General features: G+C 48.4%; 1 protein-coding gene across 1 annotated transcript in view; it reads left to right on the forward strand.

Annotated features, from left to right (window-relative positions):
- LOC144166537 (uncharacterized) overlaps positions 1-22,250 on the forward strand; it is a 127,214-nt gene that overhangs the window by 58,862 nt on the left and 46,102 nt on the right. Inside the window, exon 4 of the mRNA XM_077696038.1 lies at positions 14,149-14,281. Coding sequence (XP_077552164.1) covers positions 14,149-14,281 — 133 coding nt within the window. The remainder of the gene's footprint in view (positions 1-14,148; positions 14,282-22,250) is intronic.

A 22,250-nucleotide genomic window follows, 5' to 3' on the forward strand; every position in this document is an offset into this window, starting at 1 on the left:
CGCCAGTGTAACCATGCCCGGGAAAGTGTATTACACAGAAGAAAAAAAAAAGAACTTCTCCAAGAACTGGTACGAAAATACAAAAACTTTGTAGAGTGCAACAAGAGCAACGCCATGTCGCTGCACGCGAAACCTAAAGTGTGGAAGCGACTTTGCGACGAATACAACAGCATGCCCAACGTGTGCCCGCGTGATGTAAAACAACTCCGCGTCATAAGCGTTTCCTCTTTGTTGCGTTTGGTAGCCGACGTACTTTGGGAACAGGCGCAAGCACACCGCCTGCGTAACTACCCAGAGCCCATTGCTGACTGTGGGCTGCGAAACGTTGACGAGGTTGCTTCTCAAAATCACGCGATTCCCAAATTGGATGCGCAAACCATACCCTCTAAACAACCGCTCACACACACACACGCGCAAAAAAAAAAAAAAACTCACCCCGCCGGGAATTGAACCCCGAACTTCAGCGCACGGGCGCGACGCGCGAGAGCACTGCGCCACTGCCCAAATCGTGCTTCGTAGCGAAATAGCCTGGGTAATAGATGGAGGCCCATCCTTCCGTGTCATACGTCGGTGTTTACTAGCTGGTTTACACAATTCCTGGCTGGTAAACTGAAATTTCTTAAATAGCGCTTGCACAGCAACGTTCCCCGAAGCCCCCACAATAGCTTATCGCCATCAACTCCCCTGCTTCGCGAAAGCGCTCGCAATAATGTGTGTCCACGGCTGCCGGCTGCGACTGCGATTTCCCACTGCGGGGATAGTGCTTGCTGTACTTTGGTTTTACGTTTCACATGAAAAACCTTGGCCGATGTTGATGCCTTATTACCCAAATTACCCTACGTAACTCTTCTTCTGCACGAAACTGACCTTACATTTTCTACAGGCGAGCCGATCGCACACGCATTTGCAGGTTGCAGCTCCGGGGTAGCGGCGTCGCCGAAGAGCACGGCCGAAGCCTCGAACGCCAAAATACGGATTGCATTAGCGCTAGTGTTGAGTTGTATGGGCTTCGTGGACGTTACTGAGTTTATTACACTCCAGAAACTATCAAAATAGAGCCGCATTCATTGCGGCACGAATGTTGTCGGGGAGCAGTTTTCGCTTCTCGGTCGATTCCCGACGACGCGTCCGGCGACCGGTCGCCGGACGCGTCGGTCAACTCGGTCAACCCGGCGCGGTCGGTCTACTCGGCAGTTGGCCGATGGTTTGGCGACTCGTCGGCGTCGCCGTCGCGTCGTCGTCGCCGTCGTGTCGGCCTAGTGGGAACGCGCCTTAACGAGGCGTGTGCCAAGTGCTGCGGAGAAGTGTGCGTCCAGTTGAAAGAGCGGGGTAAGGTCGCATCAAGGTAGCCCGCGAGCGACCTTGCAGTAAGGAGACATCAAGGGAGCGTTTCGTAGGGAAGCCTCAGTAGGGAACGTTCCAAAATTGAACTAAGGCCTCCTTGCGAGTTCTAAGGCGACCTTAGTAAGGTAAGGAATGTTTTAAAATTTGGGCCTCAGTTTTGATTGAGGTGCCCTCAACCCGAGAGCAGTTATCGGCTGAGTGAACTTTCTCTCTCATCAAAGCAACTCTCTCCCTTCAATGCAAGCTTCGTTGCGTTATCCCTTCCTGGCCGCCACCGCCGTCACGCTATCGTCTGCTGCCATGTTAAAAGGTCATGTCGTTATCAAAGAGAAAGCCGGTCGAAACCATCACTTGTATGACACACACGGGCAGCGAAGCGCTACGCCTGATAACCGCGGCGCGTACCGATGATTTCGATTCACTCATTCTTCAAACTCGACTTCAATCAGCGCATGCATGAAACAGTCACTTTTCATTGCTTATTGTCTCTTGAGTTCGACCATGTGACCGAGGAGCTCACAAGGAGGAGTGTGGACAAATGTCACGCATTGGGATCCCTTTGTAAAATAAAAAAAATCCAGGGAAGCTTGCACTCGTACGCAAGATTTGAATCGTGAAGCTGTTTTAGGTGAGAATTGATGGACACTTAGTTTCAGGACCACCCCCTGCCTCTTGGATCACGGCCTCTTTCTCGGCCGTGCCATGTATCAGCGGCCGAGTGATGCCAAAAACTGCGACGACGCTGCGCGCGAGGTATCTTGTAGGATACCGAGTGCATGCGCATGACGAAGCGAGCTCCCGCGTGAAGGACTCGCCTACGATCCTGAGAGCATGCGCACGCTCCTCTCGAGTGTTGCGGCGGCCGCTATCGCGTGTCTTTTTGTTGTGGAGTGGACATTGCGACATCTGCCCGACGCCTTCGCGATATCGTTCCTCGCGGGGAGTTTTCGGCGCGCACTAAACCTAAACGTACGGCCTCTAACACCAGCTCCGCTGTTAAAAATATAAAATAAAAGCACATTACGGCAAAAATAAAAGTACATTACGGCACTTTGTTTGTTTTCTCTGTTATAGCTTACTTGGAAACAGTCAAAACAAATTTTCTTTCTGTGGAAAAAAAGCTCTAACCTCGCATCATGCGAAACTGCGTCTGCTGCAAATTCGCAAGGTTTTCACGGCGCCGAAGGTCGCTGAAATTTCTTGCCCTGTTTCACGGCGACAGCAGCCGCCATTTCTAGCTGTTACGTAACATTATGTCACTTTTGCAGGGGCTGAATGTTCCAATGTGGGACGTGATTGTTTCAGCCAGCTCTTTAAATTACGTCTCCCCTTCTGAGCCAATCACAGAGAGTGCACGACATACAAAACCATATTACTGTTGAATAGCAACGACAGGCTACGCTGTCATATCCGCTGCATTTTGTCTAGTTCTTCGTGGCCGGCAAAGCATTATGCACTTCTAGTAAAGACAAATAAGAAAAACTTTTAAACTGGTGCCTTTAAACGTCACGAAACGTCAAAGTTACGACAACACACACAACGCTTTGTCAACCGGAAGCACGTGGGCAAAATGTAAAGCCAATCAAAAAAGACTTCCGAGAATTCACAGTTCACTATGAATCAGTCGAGAAACCCGCCGCGGTGGCTCAGTGGCTAAGGCGTTGCACTGCTGAGCACAAGGTAGCGGGTTCGTTTCCCGGACGCGGCGGCCGCTTTTCTCATGGAGGCTAAAAGCGAAAACGCCCGTGTATACGAGATTTCGGCGCACGTTAAAGATCCCCAGGTGGTCAAAATTATTACGGAGCCATCCACTACGGCGCGCCTCATCGCCTGCGTTGCGTCGGCGCGTTAAACCCCACAATCAATCAATCGCAAGACAGTAGTCAAAATCTGTACGTCATAAAACGTACTGCATTAAGGAAAAAGCACTCGGCTCAAACTACTTCTGTAATATGACCATTGGGGCCATGTCAAGTGCGAGAGCTCCGTCACCCACCTGCAGTTTCTTCGACGCAACAAAGCAATTTGCGTGGCAAATTATTGTTGTCGGTCAGATGGAGTGCCCAATATCATAATGACAGTGGTGGTGGGATGGAGAACCCTGACACAAAAATACAGAACGCGGCGCTCTCATGACCGTTGCTGAGCAGTAGAAACGTATGGGAAACGCGAAGGCAGGTACTAACCAAGGCCTCATTTCTTGTGGCGCCGCCTGGGCAGCACATGACGCCTATCCCAATGGGCTACTTGACTATCTTGCAAAAGTGCGGCTCATTGAGTTTCGCAATAGTTTATATAGTAAATGTCCAACCATAGAGACCCGTCGTAAAACCGCAATTATTCCGTATGCTCCCCGAGTCTCGATTGAGGTTTATAGGCTGCGCATGTTGGTGTGTGTTGTTTTTTTCTGCACTATATACGTCTGGCGGCGTATGACATAGTGTAATGACCGAGAGCAATGTCACTGAAGTGTACGGAATAAAAGTTTTCTGTGGCTGGCCTTACATTACAAAGAGGGCGGGGCATTACTAACCATTTAAACAGCACGAGTACTTTTGAAAACCCTGCATCGGCCATTGTGTTGCATTGCTGAATGTGCCGGAAGTTTTTGTGGCTTTTCACAAACTCAATACTCTACGCGTAGTAGAGTTTTTTAAGACTTTATGCGTTCACCGAGATGGAACATTACGTAGACGTTATCAAAACTTTGTAGGCTACGCCAACGCTTTCAGGGCCCAAAAGACTTTCAATGAAAAGCGCAGTGTTTTCCTCCTACCAAGTAATTTTGTGATAGTAAAAAAGAAGGTGTTTCTTCCAGCATTTTTGAGCACAATGCTTCAGCCCTGCTTGAGACGGGTGTTGTACTTTGAGTATTTTTGTGGCCAATGCGCTTGTTTCACGACCTTGAAAATTTTGGGAAAGACCACTTAAACCTGTAATATTTTAATTCCTTCTGTCGTATTCCTTCTGTGTGTTTTGGCATTATTGTTCCAATAATTTTTTAGCTGGCTCTGGGCCGCGTGGTGTCTCAACTTCCTTCATCTTGTTGGTGCTAAGTTTTTCGTTTGAAAATCACACACCAAATGGCCCTAGCCTATTCTCTTTACGGATATTTTTACAATACAGCTGGACTGATGTACTTTTATGATTTCTCTATTTTGCTTCATGAAGCATATTTCTTCTAATACTCCTTTTGTGTTGCTTTCCGGAACGATGCAAGCTGTGGTAAATTTTCGGACCTCTTCGCCAGCTCCAAATGCCCGCCTATATATGGCAAAAAGGAGAACTGCACCTTTTTTGAACATGTTTGCTTTGAATACCTGCGCAATTTGGCAGCTCTTTTCACCACTTTTCTGTAATTTCTGAGTCGCCCTCACTGCCCCAGCTGGCCCACGGTGCTTCAGGATAAAATGGCAAGGGAACATAGACTTATATAGGCAGGCTAAAGCCAGCCAGCCTTGCAAAAGGAACCAACCAATAGCAAATCCCAAGCACAAAATTGACATTTCTTTAGCGCCATACCTACTGATATATGCATCATAAAATTTGCAAAATTCGTAATCGTTGGAAGGACTGGTCTTGTTCAGCGTTTGGTTTGTTCTGTCTAGCCTACAACTACACCTCCCGTCTAGAAAGGTCACCTTCAGTGACCTTTTTAAAAGTTTTTAGGGGACGTTAATTAGTGCCACAGCATTCATTCACAATAGAGTGCTAGCGTAGCAGGTAGCGTACGCGTAAATGCAGTTATCCACTACCGTGACACCCTTGCACATGCGTGTAAGGCATTTCAGTCTTCTGCTGGTCACGATGCTAAACACGCTTTCCAGCAGCGGGAGCCCTTCTGTGCAAAGCATGTATCGGCCAGAAACCACTGCTTTATAAGCTTTTAACTTCGAAAATCCTGAAGTTGTAAGAAGATACACCTGGCTACCATCTACTCTAACTAACAAAAAGGATTGTCCGGTACCGTTTGAGGAAAATGAGGTTGGAATGAGTGTAGTCCACTCGATTCGGATAGCTGGAGTAACAGTCGCCGCGACCACAACTACTGTGATAAACCACAGTAGCAACAAAGCTTGCCGCTGTTTTTGTATTACTTCGAAATATGGCAAACACATTTTGGCTGGTTGGAGGATACTACCCGCACTCGGTATCGTTCACATCTAACAGCAATAAGATGCAAAAACAGAAACTTGGCTTGTTTATGTACTCGGATTGTCAGATAACACCCGCCTGTCAGCTTTTGTTCGCATTCCTTTTTCATAGTGATAATCGACTGCTCTTGCTGAAAGTCTACCAAAGCATTTCGGTTCCACGGTTACATAAAACTAGTGTCATTCTTGCGGTGAATCTCATTGCAATAATGGCTACCTTCTCTGTCTCGATTAGACTAGGCATGCGGGAGAGCTTTCGTTAGAATAAATAAACGGGATGTGGCAACCATGCTTGCAGGGTTAGCAAGACGGCACTATTCGGCAAGATTGGTGCATTAGAAACAAGCAATATTACTACGAGGATATCTCAAATACGGCAGAAACTTTGCCCAGCAAGGCGAATTTGTCGACAAGCTGTTTCTGCATGCGTTGTGTTTTTCAGCCCAATAAAGCAGGCGAAAGTGGTCAAGTGGTTAGAAGCCCTTATAATGTTATCTAATCACCACATCGGATTTGTCGTTTTTTATTTAAAATTTGATGATGATTATACCTTTTTTAACCATGCAGTGCACCCAGTTTTGTCTTTCTTTGAAATTATAAAGGCCATTGAATTAATTTTTCGTAAGACGCCAGAGCTTAGCTTAGCTGAGCTGAGCTTCACTTTGAATTAATAAAACAGTTGTTGAATAACCTCGGTTGTGTATTGTAATGAACAGTTACTGCATTACCAAGCGAAATCAAGTAGCCAGAAGGTTGTTCGCACCAAATATTTTTCCTTCTTTTCATTCTGCCTAATTTTTTTCCGCTTTCCTTGTTGCAACGCAAAACATTTCGCGGTATTTCATAATTGGCCTTTAACCATCCTTAGCATTCAATAAAGGGAACCTAATATGTTCTTGTGGCTAACATAGGTGCAAATGAGTACACTTTCAATATTTCATCAGTGGTAATTTGACTGCGGCCGTTGAAGTTGCAAGTGCTGCACAAAGACCCAGCTAGCGGCGAGAACAAAGCAAGAGTACTAGGCTAGCCTGCCAGAAGCGTCAGCTTACCGCTCACAACGAGACCACAAATGCTTCGTAGGGCAAAGGTACATGCCACAGCTAGTGTAGCGTACGCTACCTAGTATGCTGAAGCTCTCCGACTTATTTCAGCAGTGGTTGTGCAGCTAAATCAGTTTTTCTTCTTGACAAAATTGACCACTAAGCTTTTATGAGGAACATTATCTAGTTGTTTGCTGAAACACAAACGATTAAAACTGCATTTTCTCAATATCGCGAGCATAACTATCACAAAAAGTAACAATGCCCTGACTGTTTAAAAATGCTGATGAGGGAGCGTGAAAACCGCATTTAGCTGATGAGTGTAACTTCTGCATCAAGAGCCACCAAATCTGAAAAAAAAATAAAAGAGCAACAAAGGCAAGTGTGGTATAATGGCAATTCCATTTGAGTACCGAATGAAGGTTGCTTGTGCACACAAAGACATTAGCTTATCCAAACATTACAATTCTCTTCCTTGGCAGGGATGTCTTGGTAATAATGCATAAGAGCTTTTATAACCTAGGAATAACTCAAACCAAAAAAACCACCTTACCTAGGGTACACTACTAAGCATTTTGTTACGTTCCTGACGGTAGCCAATCAATAGGCAGTGGTTTCCACGGTTGGAAATTACTGCCCTTGGTTCGCTTCTGCCTCCTAACGCAGATAAGAGAGGCATCACCTACGTAGCGCTCGTGATTGGCTCTTCACGCGCAAGTCTACACGTTTGCCGCATTCACAACCTCTTTCGAAAATTGAGTTACGAAAAGCTATAATTTTTTTGGGTCCATTTCTTCATCTCAGCTTTTGCTATTAGCTGACGGGTTAGAATAACGATTTTAATGGCAAAATACCGCATTCATCAAGAACCAACTGCTCATTCAAACGAAAAAATCACATTTATAAGCCACCGAATCAGTAACTCGACCTTTGTTGATTCTGCTAATCCCACTGATCTGCGATTCCGGAGATGGGCGCATTTCCTTGAATTACATGAGTCATCCATACCTGTTTTCATACTCCTTAAACCTATCGACTCCTTCATAAACTCCTTAATATTTTGCTTGGATTCTCAATTTTTAGCTCTAGTCTGTCACGTTTCGCTCGCACTATACGCCTCGAGCTCCGCGATCGCTCCGCCGCCCACCGCCGCTTCTCCGTGGCGTTGACGGGACTTGCGCTGCGTGGCTGATAGGGGCTCGTGCAGTGTTTTGGATCTGTTTTGCTTCTTCTCGCATTTCCGCGCCCTAAAAAAACTTGTTCTGATGACGTCGATAAGCAAAGAGTAGGTTTAGGTCAAGTAAAGTTTGGTTCGTAGAAGGTGAGTGGTGTCGTCGTGGAGGGTGGTGAAGGACCCGATGACGAGACGAGGCCAGTAAGTGATGAAGAAAAAGAAGTCTATTTACACGTATTTACAAGAGACGACAAAGCATAACATAAGACAAGGAAAACTGGATTAAAATTAAAAGGCGCCGCAGCGCGCAAGGGGGGTATCGCGGCACGATCCCTCGTGGGGGCCCGGAGGCCAAAAAGGTGCCAAACCGCCGCACGGTTGGCTGGAAAGATGCGTGGGGTTCCGGCGCCCAGAAACCGCCACGGGAGCGAGTCTTCGTGCGACCGCTTGCAGTCGCAGCTCTCGACAAACTCGTCGAAGCACGCGCTAGCAGGGCGCGAGCAGTGCCGCCTCCCCCACAGCACCACACATGCCAATAAGGATTTTCACCTCCGCTCCCCCCTGGCCGTCCCCGAAGGTCAGGATGAAAGGAGAGCCTCCCCCGACGCCGCGTGGAAGCCGCCGGCGAGGCCCAACAAAGGGTTGCGACTGGCCGGCGTCGGCGGAGGCCGCCCCAACATTCCGCCACCGGATGGGGAGATCCAACAAGGCCACGAGAAGGGAGGGGGGTCATCGTCAAGACGGGTTCATCAGCGCTGCAATCATTACAGCTCCCCTATCAAAAGCCTGTGTCAGGACTGCTTGAACTACTACAGGCTCCAAATCAAAGTGATTACAGCGCGGATAACCCAAACAAAAACAAACAAAACGCGAAGAATATCCCTTGAGGGCTCCATGCATGCAAGCGCGATTTCCGCATGCCAGCAAAGCACAAAGTGAAAGGCTACACGAAGAGCAAAACAAATGCTGCATAACACGCCCGGGGCACATCATGCAAACCAGAAGAATACCCGCGTACGGGATACAACGACAAAGACAAAATTAAGACTGACTCGCGACAACAAGGGAAAGAACAAGAGAAAACGGCAGCAAAATGAGCAGCGCAATCGTAAACCGAAGCAGCAAAACACAGGGTGGACCGATACTTTCCGCCCCAAGCACAGAGAAGAAAAAAAAAAGAAACAGCAGCGTAATGAACCGCACACGAGCGTTCAATCAGTTCACCACAGTTCCTCCTCCCTTTCGCCCGTAACACTCACTTAATCGGGCGCTGCTTCGAGGTGAGAGTCCACACCTTGGTTGTTGCGCCAACAGCGATATTTAGCGTTCGACGAGGCGCCAAGTGACCCGCCTCTGCAACCCGTGCGGGAAGTCCACAATGCCAGAGCCACGTACATGACCAGTATCCGAGGCTTTAAGCCGGTTCTCTTTTCCTGTCCGCGGTTGACCATGTTCCCTCCAGCGCAAGCCAAATTGTTCTCCGCCGCATTTGCGCCAGCCCCTCTTCTTCCCTGTGACCGCTGCTGATTCGCGGCGCCCGCAAGCAGCGGGTTCTCCCCGTTCGGCGCTTCGGAGCTGCACCCAAACTTGGAAGGCCCCAACAGCCCGTCGAGCGCAACGTTCGAGCCGTTGTCCGAGCCCTTTGGCGAATTGTCAACGCAAGTGAGCCCTGGCGGACACTGCTGTGGGCGCGTATCGGCCTGTGCGGACAGCGGCTCAGTTCTGTACGAGTCCATGTTGCCCGTCAAGGCAACACCCCTTTGCGTCAGCCCTCTGGCTCCCGCCATTGTGCCTGCCGTATTTCCGCCCCGCAAATGTCCGCGGGAGCGTCTTCCACCAGCAAAAGGTTTTGGCCGGCCTGGTCACGGTACGGCAGACCTTTTGTTGAAACCAAGTAAACATTGGCAATCTGACCGCCCGCCTCAGCGATCAGCATCAGCGGAGACGCCTTCCATTTGCCCGGCTAATCTGCTTTTCCTAGAAAGTAGACCACCCCTTCCACGGTGCGTGCCGTCGAGACGAGTGTACCTGTCGTACCTCTCGCCTGAAGGGCCGACTCCGCTGCCCCTAGCTGTATAGCCCCGGTGCCAACGGCCATAGGCTTTGGCGCCGGAAGAATAGCGAGGTCCGCAGTCACCCCTTCATGGGAAGCTTCTGCCAGCGAGTCAGGTTTAGCTGACCTGTTCAGCTGATCAGGGGTGATGATCTTTCTTAACACCGCAAATGCCTTGACGGTGTCGAGACTCAGTTTGAACGGCATAGCGGTGACTCTCGGCCCCACTAGCCCGCCGCCCACCTTGCGTGGTCGTTTTTTGGAGATGCCAGACACCGCCGCAGTGACCACACGAGGTCTTTCTCCCGGCTCCGAAACCACCACCTCAACCCACTGTTCCCTCTGCGGGGATGGATCACGTTCACGATCGAGGTAACGATAACGGCGGCAGTCGGCGGACGAATGCGTCATTTGCCCGCAACTACAGCACGGCAGTAATACGTCATTATTTCCCGGACGCGCCCGGTATTCGGTTTCGGCCAACCTTACCAGCCGCTCGAGCTCTCGCGTTTTTGCGCGTTCTGCTTCGAGCACTTTGTCCCTAGCCATGCTGGGCTCTGGCAATGAGGCTATCCCACCAAAAAAAAGAAAAGGTGCAGAGACGGACCACTCACCGTCGATGATCCGGCCGTCCCGTTGCACCACGCACGTCAGTCCCACTCATCTCTCGCGGGGATCGGAAGGTCCTGAAGTGTAGTCTTCCCGGCAGGAAAACTAATCCATCCGTACGTTGTCTTCTAGGCGGCTCGCAGCCGCCCTGCTTCGTCTTTGTCTTTGCGTGTTGTCGACTTCCCTTCTCTCCTACTGTCGAAGATGCCTCTCGGCCCGCACTAAGTCCCCACTTCGTTAACTGAACCACAGGTAACGTCCACGACGCTGTCGGGCTGCGCCAGTAAAGTTTGGTTCGTAGAAGGTGAGTGGTGTCGTCGTGGAGGGTGGTGAAGGACCCGATGACGAGACGAGGCCAGTAAGTGATGAAGAAAAAGAAGTCTATTTACACGTATTTACAAGAGACGACAAAGCATACCATAAGACAAGGAAAACTGGATTAAAATTAAAAGGCGCCGCAGCGCGCAAGGGGGTATCGCGGCACGATCCCACGTGGGTGCCCGGAGGCCAAAAAGGTGCCAAACCGCCGCACGGCTGGCTGGAAAGATGCGTGGGGTTCCGGCGCCCAGAAACCGCCACGGGAGCGAGTCTTCGTGCGACCGCTTGCAGTCGCAGCTCTCGACAAACTCGTCGAAGCACGCGCTAGCAGGGCGCGTGCAGTGCCGCCTCCCCCACAGCAGCGCACATGCCAATAAGGATTTTGACCTCCGCTCCCCCCCTGGCCGTCCCCGAAGGTCAGGATGAAAGGAAAGCCTCCCCTGACGCCGCGTAGAAGCCGCCGGCGAGGCCCAACAAAGGGTTGCGACTGGCCGGCGTCGGCGGAGGCCGCCCCAACATTCCGCCACCGGATGGGGAGATCCAACAAGGCCACGAGAAGGGAGGGGGGTCATCGTCAAGACGGGTTCATCAGGGCTGCAATCATTACAGGTCACTTAAAAAGCAGCTGCGTCTTCGTACAGTACGCGATCACCTGCAAGAGTTACCCGGGGACGCGGTTTTGCGCACTTCGTCGCCGCTCTTCAAGGCGTCGGCGACGGTAGCAGCATATCACCACCGTCACCTCCAGTTACGTCAAGCACAAATGAATTCTACTTTTGCCTCGTTTAGACCTGATACTGGCGCAGTGAGAGGTTAACTTCATTTTCCAGCGTGGACAACGAAAGCTGCTTCGTTTCGAATATACAAGGTGTTCCGACAATTATTGCAACATTTTAAATTTTTTTCCTCAAGTGAACCGCCCCTCTGTTCGCGTTCAAAATTCACACGAAGGTCGCATTTTGTGGTTTATTTTGTTTGTACCGGGAACAACGACGGTACTTACCTGTTTATTCTGAAAATAAATAAAAACTATTTTCGCCTATGGGAAAATGGCTGCTGATTTGTACGTGCGAGCCCGAAAACAGGGTTTTCTGATCATTTTCTAGCTCATTCTTGGGTGCATTTTCTGATTGTCTGCAGCACCGTTTGGCTCCTTCCTACCGTGAATCCCAAACGTGCGTTTCGCTCTGCATACCCAAGGTGGTTCCGTCGTTCCAAGATCAACTTGCCCTGGCTCGCTCGTCCAAATCAGCAGCCATTTTTCAATAGGCGAAAATCATTTTCATTTATTTCCAGAATACACAGGTAAGTACCATCGTTGTTCCCCATATCAAACAATATAGACCACAAACTGCGACCTTCGTGGCAAGTTTGAGCGTGAACCGAGCGGCGGTTCGCTCAGGAAAATATTTTAAAATGTTCCAATTATCTTCGCAACACCCTGTAAACGTAGAAAAAAAATATGTTTCGGGGATATGATTACCCAATCCTGGACAATTACGTATTCCTTTTATAGGAATATATACCATGCGAAAATTTTAAGTATTATCCAAGCCTGTGCGTCGTTAAATATTTGCCCACCCACGCCTTATAGCATGAACCAAGCCAAGTTAATGAAACCACGGAAAAGTAAATGCTGTGCAAGTGCGGAAGAAGCATAAAAGCTCTAACAGAAATGAAACAAAAAACAGTGCCACTTCTGACATGCTAAAGATGTTCGTCAAAACTTAAGCGAGGTAGGGTTCACCATACCAACTATACGCGAAATGCACTGCTGTTTCGCGAAACAGGTGTGGGGGAGGGAGGGGGACGCTGTGTACAAATGCGGAGAGGGATCAAGCAATGAACGTTTTAGTAATCACACACACAAATCTCGCGTTCAATGTCCTCTTGTTTTTCGACTTCAACGAACAGCTGATCGTACGGCGGACGCATTTTTGTAAATATACAGGGTAGGTAGTTCAACAAGCGATGAAAGGGGTTGTTGGAAGAGTATGGCATGTAATAAGGCCCTTTTATTTCCGTTTCTGTTTTATTGTACAGGCTCCCTGTGCCATATGACGATAGTTCGAAGAAGCATTTACTCGCAGACGCGGATTATATACTAAGCCCGTCTCCGCGCTGCTCGAAAACGATATATGTAGGATATGAATGTTTGCGGACGCTCACCTCACGAAAAGATGAGTCTGTCGTGTGCGGATCCCCGAGTATAATTATGCATTGTTCATCGTACTTTTGTTGAATATTCCCGGAATTAACAGAGACTGGCTTCTAAATGGTGGTGATCAGTATCAGAGGTAGAATATTGGCAAACGTAACTGGCGTGCTGTCAGGTATGAGTGCTCCGCTGATTATGTAAGCGCACAAAACTGATTACATCGTAGTGTATACCCGTATCATGAACATCTGAGGAAGCGGTGGTTACGGAGACATTTCTAGTAAATTAAGGTCAGTGTAACAACAATCGGCTCCATCATACGCCGGTTCCGCTATGCTGGCCTGTGACACACACCTGGCGCTTATACAGACCGAATATACCACACTAAGATCCCGTCAGAAGCATTTAAACTCTCGTAAACACACCCCATTTGCGAACAGAGTGACTGCTCCACATAAACATTTATCTCAAACCCCCGCAAACGGTAAATCTCGGCTGTGAACGTGCCGCAAAACCAGCGGCAACAGTGAAGAGCTGGACGCAGACTCCCGCGGCTGCTTTCGAAACGGGCCGCTAGGGGGATTTCGGTGGCGCCCCTACAGCCCGCGCTCGGGGCGTATACATCGTGGCTATGTTGCTTGCCTTCTTGGCTGCAAATCAAACCTAGTTGAATTTTCATACTTGTCGTTGACTTTTCAGATTTTACCAAATATATTGCATATTCTGGACAATCCTTAAAGTTTAAAATATGCACCGAATAACAAAAACAATCAATTTGCCTTCAGTAAATTCTTATCGGTATTTTCGAAGACATTGTGGAAATAAACTATGTGCTATCAGCCTTTCGGCCGTACAAGAATTTCATTTTCAAAAACAATATTTCGGCGAAAGGCTTCTTTGTTCAAATCTCAATTTTTACATAAAGTATGGTTACTTGGCCTACGGATGTTTTATTGCGTTTACTTCATCTCAGTGGGAAAAGATACTGCGATTTAATGTTACCCTTTAAAACGGAGTAAAAATGTAAACCTTTTGCTTCATTACTCAAACCTGCTGTTAGCGTCGAAGCGCGACGCATTTTAAAACTTTGGACACAAGTGTGTTTTTTCTGGAGCCAGTATGGTTTGATGTCCATGGTAGCTTTTGTTTTTAAAACTGACAAGACATTTTTACAAATTATTCCTGGGGTGTTCTTCCGTGGTGAACGATAAAAAGCCGTTCTGTAATAATTTTTTTGTTGTGCTGTAGAGAAGTAGGGTCTAAAGCAAGGTTTTCTACCTTTATCTCTTCCGCAGAACGAGAAAAAACCGTCAGTCTCAATGAGATGCTGAGAGAATATATTGACAAATATAATCAGTCAACAGAGACCGTGAAATCTTGGGGTATGACAAGGAACTATTCCTATTGGTCACTCGGATACGGAAAAGAGTAAGTTTATAGACATCTGCAGAAACATTTTATGCTGGCGTTCAAGCTACGGGTAAATTTACAACCTCTGTTATAAGATTCGCGTTGTGGGTCAATGCCCCAGGAGTGGTCGCACTCAGCCATGGGATATGGGACAGACAGAAAGATATGGGACGAGGGACTCGGAAACAGCCGAATAGCACTGGCAATGACGACTGCAACCTTGATATGTGTCCTTACTGAGTCCCTCGTCCCATATCTTTCTGTTCTGCTACATGCATTACGAGGACTCTGGCTCCAGCAGTTCGGATATGCCAATTGCTAACCCCGACCTCCGACCACGTCTTACGTGGCGGCCGCTGGAAAAAAGACGTTCTACGTCTCCCGCGGTAGTCGAGGGGCGGCGCTAGTTGACCGGCCTCAGGGCACTTGTAAATATAAACCCCCCCGGTAAAAGTCGAGAGTGGAGCCGCTGCGGCGTAGCGTAATTGGTTAACGCACCGCACGCGTTATGCGGAGATGTGGGTTCGACTCCTGCTCCCGGAAAAACGGCGGATTTTTTCTCGACTTATATTTTCGCCTATTTAGCACTTTATTAAAGAAAACATGCCAAACACACGTCATTCGGCACTATCAAATATCTCGAAAGCAGCCGAAGAGCACTGGCAATGACGACTGCAACCTTGATATGTGTCCTTACTGAGTCCCTCGTCCCATATCTTTCTGTTCTGCTACATGCATTACGAGGACTTTGGCTCCAGCAGTTCGGGTATGCCAATTGCTAACCCCGACCTCCGACCACGTCTTACGTGGCGGCCGCTGGAAAAAACACGTTCTATGTCTCCCGCGGTAGTCGAGGGGCGGCACTAGTTGACCGGCCTCAGGGCACTTGTAAATATAAACCCCCCTGGTAAAAGTCGAGAGGGGAGCCGCTGCGGGGTAGCATAATTGGTTAACGCACCGCACGCGTAATGCGGAGATGTGGGTTCGACTCCCGCTCCCGGAAAAACGGCGGATTTTTTCTGGACTTATATTTTCGCCTATTTAGCACTGTATTAAACAAAACATGACAAACACACGTCATTCGGCACTATCAAATATCTCGGAAACAGCCGAATAGCACTGGCAATGACAACTGCAACCTTGATATGTGTCCTTACTGAGTCCCTCGTCCCATATCTTTCTGTTCTGCTACATGCACTACGAGGACTCTGGCCCCCGCAATTCGGATATGCCAATTGCTAACCCCGACCTCCGACCACGTCTTACGTGGCGGCCGCTGGAAAAAAGACGATCTACGTCTCCCGCGGTAGTCGAGGGGCGGCGCTAGTTGACCGGCCTCAGGGCACTTGTAAATATAAACCCCCCCGGTAAAAGTCGAGAGGGGAGCCACTGCGGGGTAGCGTAATTGGTTAACGCACCGCAAGCGTTATGCGGAGATGTGGGTTCGACTCCCGCTCCCGGAAAAACGGCGGATTTTTTCTCGACTTATATTTTCGCCTATTTAGCACTGTATTAAAGAAAACCTGACAAACACACGTCATTAGGCACTATCAAATATCTCGGAAACAGCCGAATAGCACTGGCAATGACGACCGCCACCTTGATATGTGTCCTTACTCAGTCCCTCGTCCTATATCTTTCTGTTCTGCTACATGCAATACGAGGACTCTGGCTCCAGCAGTTCGGATATGCCAATTGGTAACCCCGACCTCCGACCACGTCTTACGTGGCGGCCGCTGGAAAAAAGACGTTCTACGTCTCCCACGGTAGTCGAGGGGCGGCGCTAGTTGACCGGCCTCAGGGCACTTGCAAATATAAACCGCCCCGGTAAAAGTCGAGAGGGGAGCCGCTGCGGGGTAGCGTAATTGGTTAACGCACCGCACGCGTTATGCGGAGATGTGGGTTCGACTCCCGCTCCCGGAAAAACGGCGGATTTTTTCTCGACTTATATTTTCGCCTATTTAGCACTGTATTAAAGAAAACATGACAAACACGTCATTCGGCACTATGAAATATCTCGAAAACAGCCGAATAGCACTGACAATGACGACTGCAACCTTGATATGTGTCCTTACTGAGTCCTCATCCCATATCTTCCTGTTCTGCTACATGCATTACGAGGACTGTGGCTCCAGCAGTTCGGATATGCCAATTGCTAACCCCGACCTCCGACCACGTCTTACGTGGCGGCCGCTGGAAAAAAGACGTTCTACGTCTCCCGCAGTAGTCAAGGGGCGGCGCTAGTTGACCGGCCTCAGGGCACTTGTAAATATAAACCCCCCCGGTAAAAGTCGCGAGGGGAGCCGCTGCGGGGTAGCATAATTGGTTAACGCACCGCACGCGTTATGCGGAGGTGTGGGTTCGACTCCCGCTCCCGGAAAAACGGCGGATTTTTTCTGGACTTATATTTTCGCCTATTTAGCACTGTATTAAAGAAAACATAAAAAACACACGTCATTCGGCACTATCAAATATCTCGGAAACAGCCGAATAGCACTGGCAATGACGACTGCAACCTTGATATGTGTCCTTACAGAGTCCCTCGTCCCATATCTTTCTGTTCTGCTACATGCATTACGAGGACTCTGGCTCCAGCAGATCGGATATGCCAATTGCTAACCCCGACCTCCGACCACGTCTTACGTTGCGGCCGCTGGAAAAAAGACGTTCTACGTCTCCCGCGGTAGTCGAGGGGCGGCGCTAGTTGACCGACCTCAGGCCACTTGTAATTATAAACCCCTCCGGTAAAAGTCGAGAGGGGAGCCGCTGCGGGGTAGCGTAATTGGTTAACGCACCGCACGCGTTTTGCGGAGATGTGGTTTCGACTCCCGCTCCCGGAAAAACGGCGGATTTTTTGTGGACTTATATTTTCGCCTATTTAGCACTGTATTAAACAAAACATGACAAACACACGTCATTCGGCACTATCAAATATCTCGGAAACAGCCGATAGCACTGAAAATGACGACTGCAACCTTGATATGTGTCCTTACTGAGTCCCTCGTCCCATATCTTTCAGTTCTGATACATGCATTACGAGGACTCTGGCTCCAGCAGTTCGGATATGCCAATTGCTAACCCCGACCTCCGACCACGTCTTACGTGGCGGCCGCTGGAACAAAGACGTTCTACGTCTCCCGCGGTAGTCGAGGGGCCGCGCTAGTTGACCGGCCTCAGGCCACTTGTAAATATAAACCCCCCCGGTAAAAGTCGAGAGGGGAGCCGCTGCGGGGTAGCGTAATTGGTTAACGCACCGCAGGCGTTATGCGAAGATGTGGGCTCGACTCCCGCTCCCAGAAAAACCGCGGATTTTTTCTCGACCTATATTTTCGCCTATTTAGCACTGTATTAAAGAAAACATGACAAACACACGTCATTCGGCACTATCGAATATCTCGGAAACAGCCGAATAGCACTGGCAATGACGATTGCAACCTTGATATGTGTTCTTACTGAGTCCCTCGTCCCATATCTTTCTGTTCTGCTGCATGCATTACGAGGACTCTGGCTCCAGCAGTTCGGATATGCCAATTCCTAACCCCGACCTCCGACCACGTCTTACGTGGCGGCCGCTGGAAAAAAGACGTTCTACGTCTCCCGCGGTAGTCGAGGGGCGGCGGTAGTTGACCGGCCTCAGGGCACTTGTAAATATAAACACCCCCGGTAAAAGTCGAGAGGGGAGCCGCTGCGGGGTAGCGTAATTGGTTAACGCACCGCACGCGTTATGCGGAGATGTGGGTTCGACTCCCGCTCCCGGAAAAACGGCGGATTTTTTCTCGACTTATATTTTAGCCTATTTAGCATTGTATTAAAAAAAACATGACAAACACAAGTCATTCGGCACTATAATATATCTCGGAAACAGCCGAATAGCACTGGCAATGACGACTGCAACCTTTATATATATATATATATATATATATATATATATATATATATATATATATATATATATATATATATATATATATATATATATATATATATAGCGAATCAGAATAAGAAATGAGGCGCTCGTTGCAAATAAGACAGAAAATAAAGTTTGGCAGTCAAGAAAACCTCGCAAAGCAAAGGGGAGGATATGGTAGGTCATTGAAAGAGATAAAGAATGTGGAAATAAAGAAAGTGGAGAAAAAATGCCCGCCAGGGGGGTCCGAACCCACGACTGCCAAACTTTATTTTCTGTCTTATATATAAATATACATATATATATATATATATATATATATATATATATATATATATATATATATATATATATATATATATATATATATATATATATATATATATATATATATATATATATATATATATATATATATATAGTGAAAGAAGTCGACTGACACGTTTCCCGTTTTTGTTGCCAACAGTTTCGGAGTTAGAAACTCCTTCTTCAGGGCTGTATTTTAATTTCTCACATTGCGCCTTTATACAAAAACTTCTGTGAGGGAGGGTTACTTCCCTCATCCCTACAGGAGAGGTCGCGGGTGAGGGGTGTTTCAAACAGTTTGAGCAAGTGAGGCATTCCGATTGGCTAGAAAGGTGGAAGGTGAGGGAAGGGGAAAGAACACGGACGAAAAGGCAGCACGAAAAACGTAACAAGAGGCACACAAGCAAATACAAGGTCAAAAACAAGAGTGAGTTGCGCGCTCCGCAAATGGTGTAACAGTAGTCAGCAGGAAAGGAAGAAGAGCAGAAAAAGAAAAGAAAGAGAAACAAAAACAAAAAAAAACAAAAAAAAAGAAAAGGGGGGGGGGGGAATGAAGGGAGACGGACATAAGATGGCGGCACAGGCATAGATCTTCGATTCGGTCAAACTGCAAGGTCGCATGCATGCACGGCCCGCCAAGCATGCGACCTTGCAGTTTGACCGAATCGAAGATCTATGCCTGTGCCGCCATCTTATGTCCGTCTCCCTTCATTCCCCCCCCCCCTTTTCTTTTTTTTTTGTTTTTGTTTCTCTTTCTTTTCTTTTTCTGCTCTTCTTCCTTTCCTGCTGACTACTGTTACACCATTTGCGGAGCGCGCAACTCACTCTTGTTTTTGACCTTGTATTTGCTTGTGTGCCTCTTGTTACGTTTTTCGTGCTGCCTTTTCGTCCGTGTTCTTTCCCCTTCCCTCACCTTCCACCTTTCTAGCCAATCGGAATGCCTCACTTGCTCAAACTGTTTGAAACACCCCTCACCCGCGACCTCTCCTGTAGGGATGAGGGAAGTAACCCTCCCTCACAGAAGTTTTTGTATAAAGGCGCAATGTGAGAAATTAAAATACAGCCCTGAAGAAGGAGTTTCTAACTCCGAAACTGTTGGCAACAAAAACGGGAAACGTGTCAGTCGACTTCTTTAACTATTTTTATACTGGCCCATCGAACCTCATGATCTCGATATATATATATATATATATATATATATATATATATATATATATAGTATAAGTAAAGAGTCTGATACACAGCAAGAACAATAACAAACAATGTTTACTTACGTAGCGGCAACGGGACTTGCCTCCATCAGAGTAAAGTTACATGATTTTGCTGTCGCAAACATTTCGAACACATTTCTTATATAGGTTTGCATAAAACTGTGAGAAGGAGCGGAAAATGTTTCGGAAATGGAGAGTGTGCATACAGTCAGGCTACGCCTATGTTACAAAAAAAAGGGGGGGGGGTAGGATCGTGAGAGAGAAAACGGGGTCGTGTTAACAATGCAGCGTTCAAGGTTGCACCATGACGGGTCAACGTATGCCGCGCGGGCTGCAAGTTCAGACAATGGGGGAAACTGGACAACCGCGGTTTGAAAAGAAAGGGAAGAGTATACAGTAAGGTATTTAGTGGCTGGGGAGACTGGTTGGGGCGGAAGCGAAGACGGGTGTGCCCCCCGCGGATGAAGACAATAGATAGGGGGCACAAAAGAGCATTTCACAGAAGCTAGCAACTGAACAGGAAATCGGTAGGGTCACAAAAGGTTAAACATGAATAGATCACAAAGAGTTAAACATTCTTAATTGGTGGTGGGAACGAGGCCTCCTTCCCCAGGACAAACGGCATTGTTGAGCCGCATTAGGCTAATAAAGCTGCTGTATTAGGAGAGTTTCTGCGAATTCTGATGGGAAACTCGAGGGTAGGAATAATGAACATAGTTATAAAAATTATGAAGCCGCTAATTTTAATCAAAGGATAAGCACGTTAGTTTTCCGTAACTTTCATTAATTCCAAGTGTGGCTGACCCAAACTTATAAATGAGATAAGATTCCCGAACCTCGCGGTCGTGGTGCGTTTTGAAGGCGGATTCTAAACAGCAAAGAGCATCATCTGGAAATTTCCGCAGACCGAAACCACAACAGTTGTGATCGGGGACTCCCAGACCAAGTATCTGTATCATCACTTCGATCCCCACTGCCCTGGAACCCCCGCTTTTGTTTCTCAGCCTGGCGCATGCATTGCTGACGCACGCTCACTGATCGACTTTATCCCTGCCTCTGCCACTACAGTTTTTCTGCATTTTGGTACTAATGATCTCAGCTCTACTTCCGCTGAACATGCTTTCTCTGACTACCACTCACTGACTGACCTCATTCTGGAATCTCGACCGAACATTTCCACTATTAACGCCAGTCTCATTCTTCCCCGCTCCGCTAACCGCCACCGCGACTACCGCATCTCTCGCTTCACTCGCTGCTGCAACGAAAAGGCACGCCGTTTCAACTCACTTCTCCGCGAATTTTGCCGCCACTCACGCTTTGTCCGCTTCGTCAATCATGGCTTTCAGAACCTTCCAGCCTGCCGAGTACTCGCTGCGGACGGCTTACATCCGAGCTTCGAGGGTGTGGTCTTGCTGGCCGGCAACATTCGTGCACTCTGCTTCATGCAACAGCGCTGCAATCCTCTGGCCTGGCGCGACTCCGCATGCACCGCCGACCCAGTTGCAGCCCCGGCTATATTGCCAAAACGAAAGCGACTTTCCACCACTGCCTCCAATTTTATCCAGTGTAAGGACCCCGGAGCAGTGTCGTGCCAGCAGCCCACCGCCACCGCCCCCGAGATCCACCGCAACCGCGGCGCCCCGGGCGAGCGCCAGCGCCCCAACCCCGAAGTCCACGGACGAGCGTCGCGCCAGCGACATGCCAACCCCTACTGGCAAACCTGCAGCGGCCACAACGCCCCGAGGGAACGCTCGCGGCGACACTAAGAAGCTCCCTGACCGGAGCCGCACCAACAGCATGCCACGCCCAAACTCCGCATCTTCAGCGACCGCCGAGCCCACGAAAACCAACAGCAGCGCGTCCGCCGGACCTTACGGGGTCCAAAATCCAGCCCTCCGTGCCATATGCCCTTACAACCTTCGAAAGAATCGGCATAGCAGCAACTGACTACAACACAGAAAAACAGGTAACGCGGCCTCCTTCCCTGTTTTAAGACAGTTTTTAAAGCTAAGAAAAATCACCGAAAAGCGCATACGTTCCGAATTGCACGTTTCCGCTCTTGCACAGTACTTGACTGCCGCGGTCGCTCCCAGGGGTCTTAGGATTAAAATAAAACCTGCTACTACCGAACTCTCCCCGTCCAACATGAATAAGTGGAAACAGGTAATCGATAAAGCATCTTCACAATTAACTGAAGTAATCCTCAATCACTACGAAACTACGGCCCATTCTCTCCGTAAGAAAGAGGAACTACTTAGTCAGGAACTAAGCAAAAGAGAGTGGAATCCTTTAAGCAACTACAAATCTAAGACGGCCTCCGCCATATCCCGAACAAAAGACCGAAAGTTTACCCGAGATAAGATTTCTCACACTGGCCACACGCGTAAGAACCTAACAAGCTCCGGCACTAGTAACTGCCCCACTCTGACAATACGACCGATAATGTCACTACGACTGCAATAAATGCTTCGACTACTGCACCCCAAACAGTTCAGTTAAACCCCTGTACTAATATTTTTCCCTCGCCTGCCGTCACAAAAGAAAACCTTACCGGGAATGTAAT

Source organism: Haemaphysalis longicornis, unplaced genomic scaffold, assembly GCF_048455015.1.
Source record: "Haemaphysalis longicornis isolate Haplotype H1 unplaced genomic scaffold, Haemaphysalis longicornis Haplotype H1 scaffold_18, whole genome shotgun sequence".
NCBI lineage: Eukaryota > Metazoa > Arthropoda > Arachnida > Ixodida > Ixodidae > Haemaphysalis > Haemaphysalis longicornis.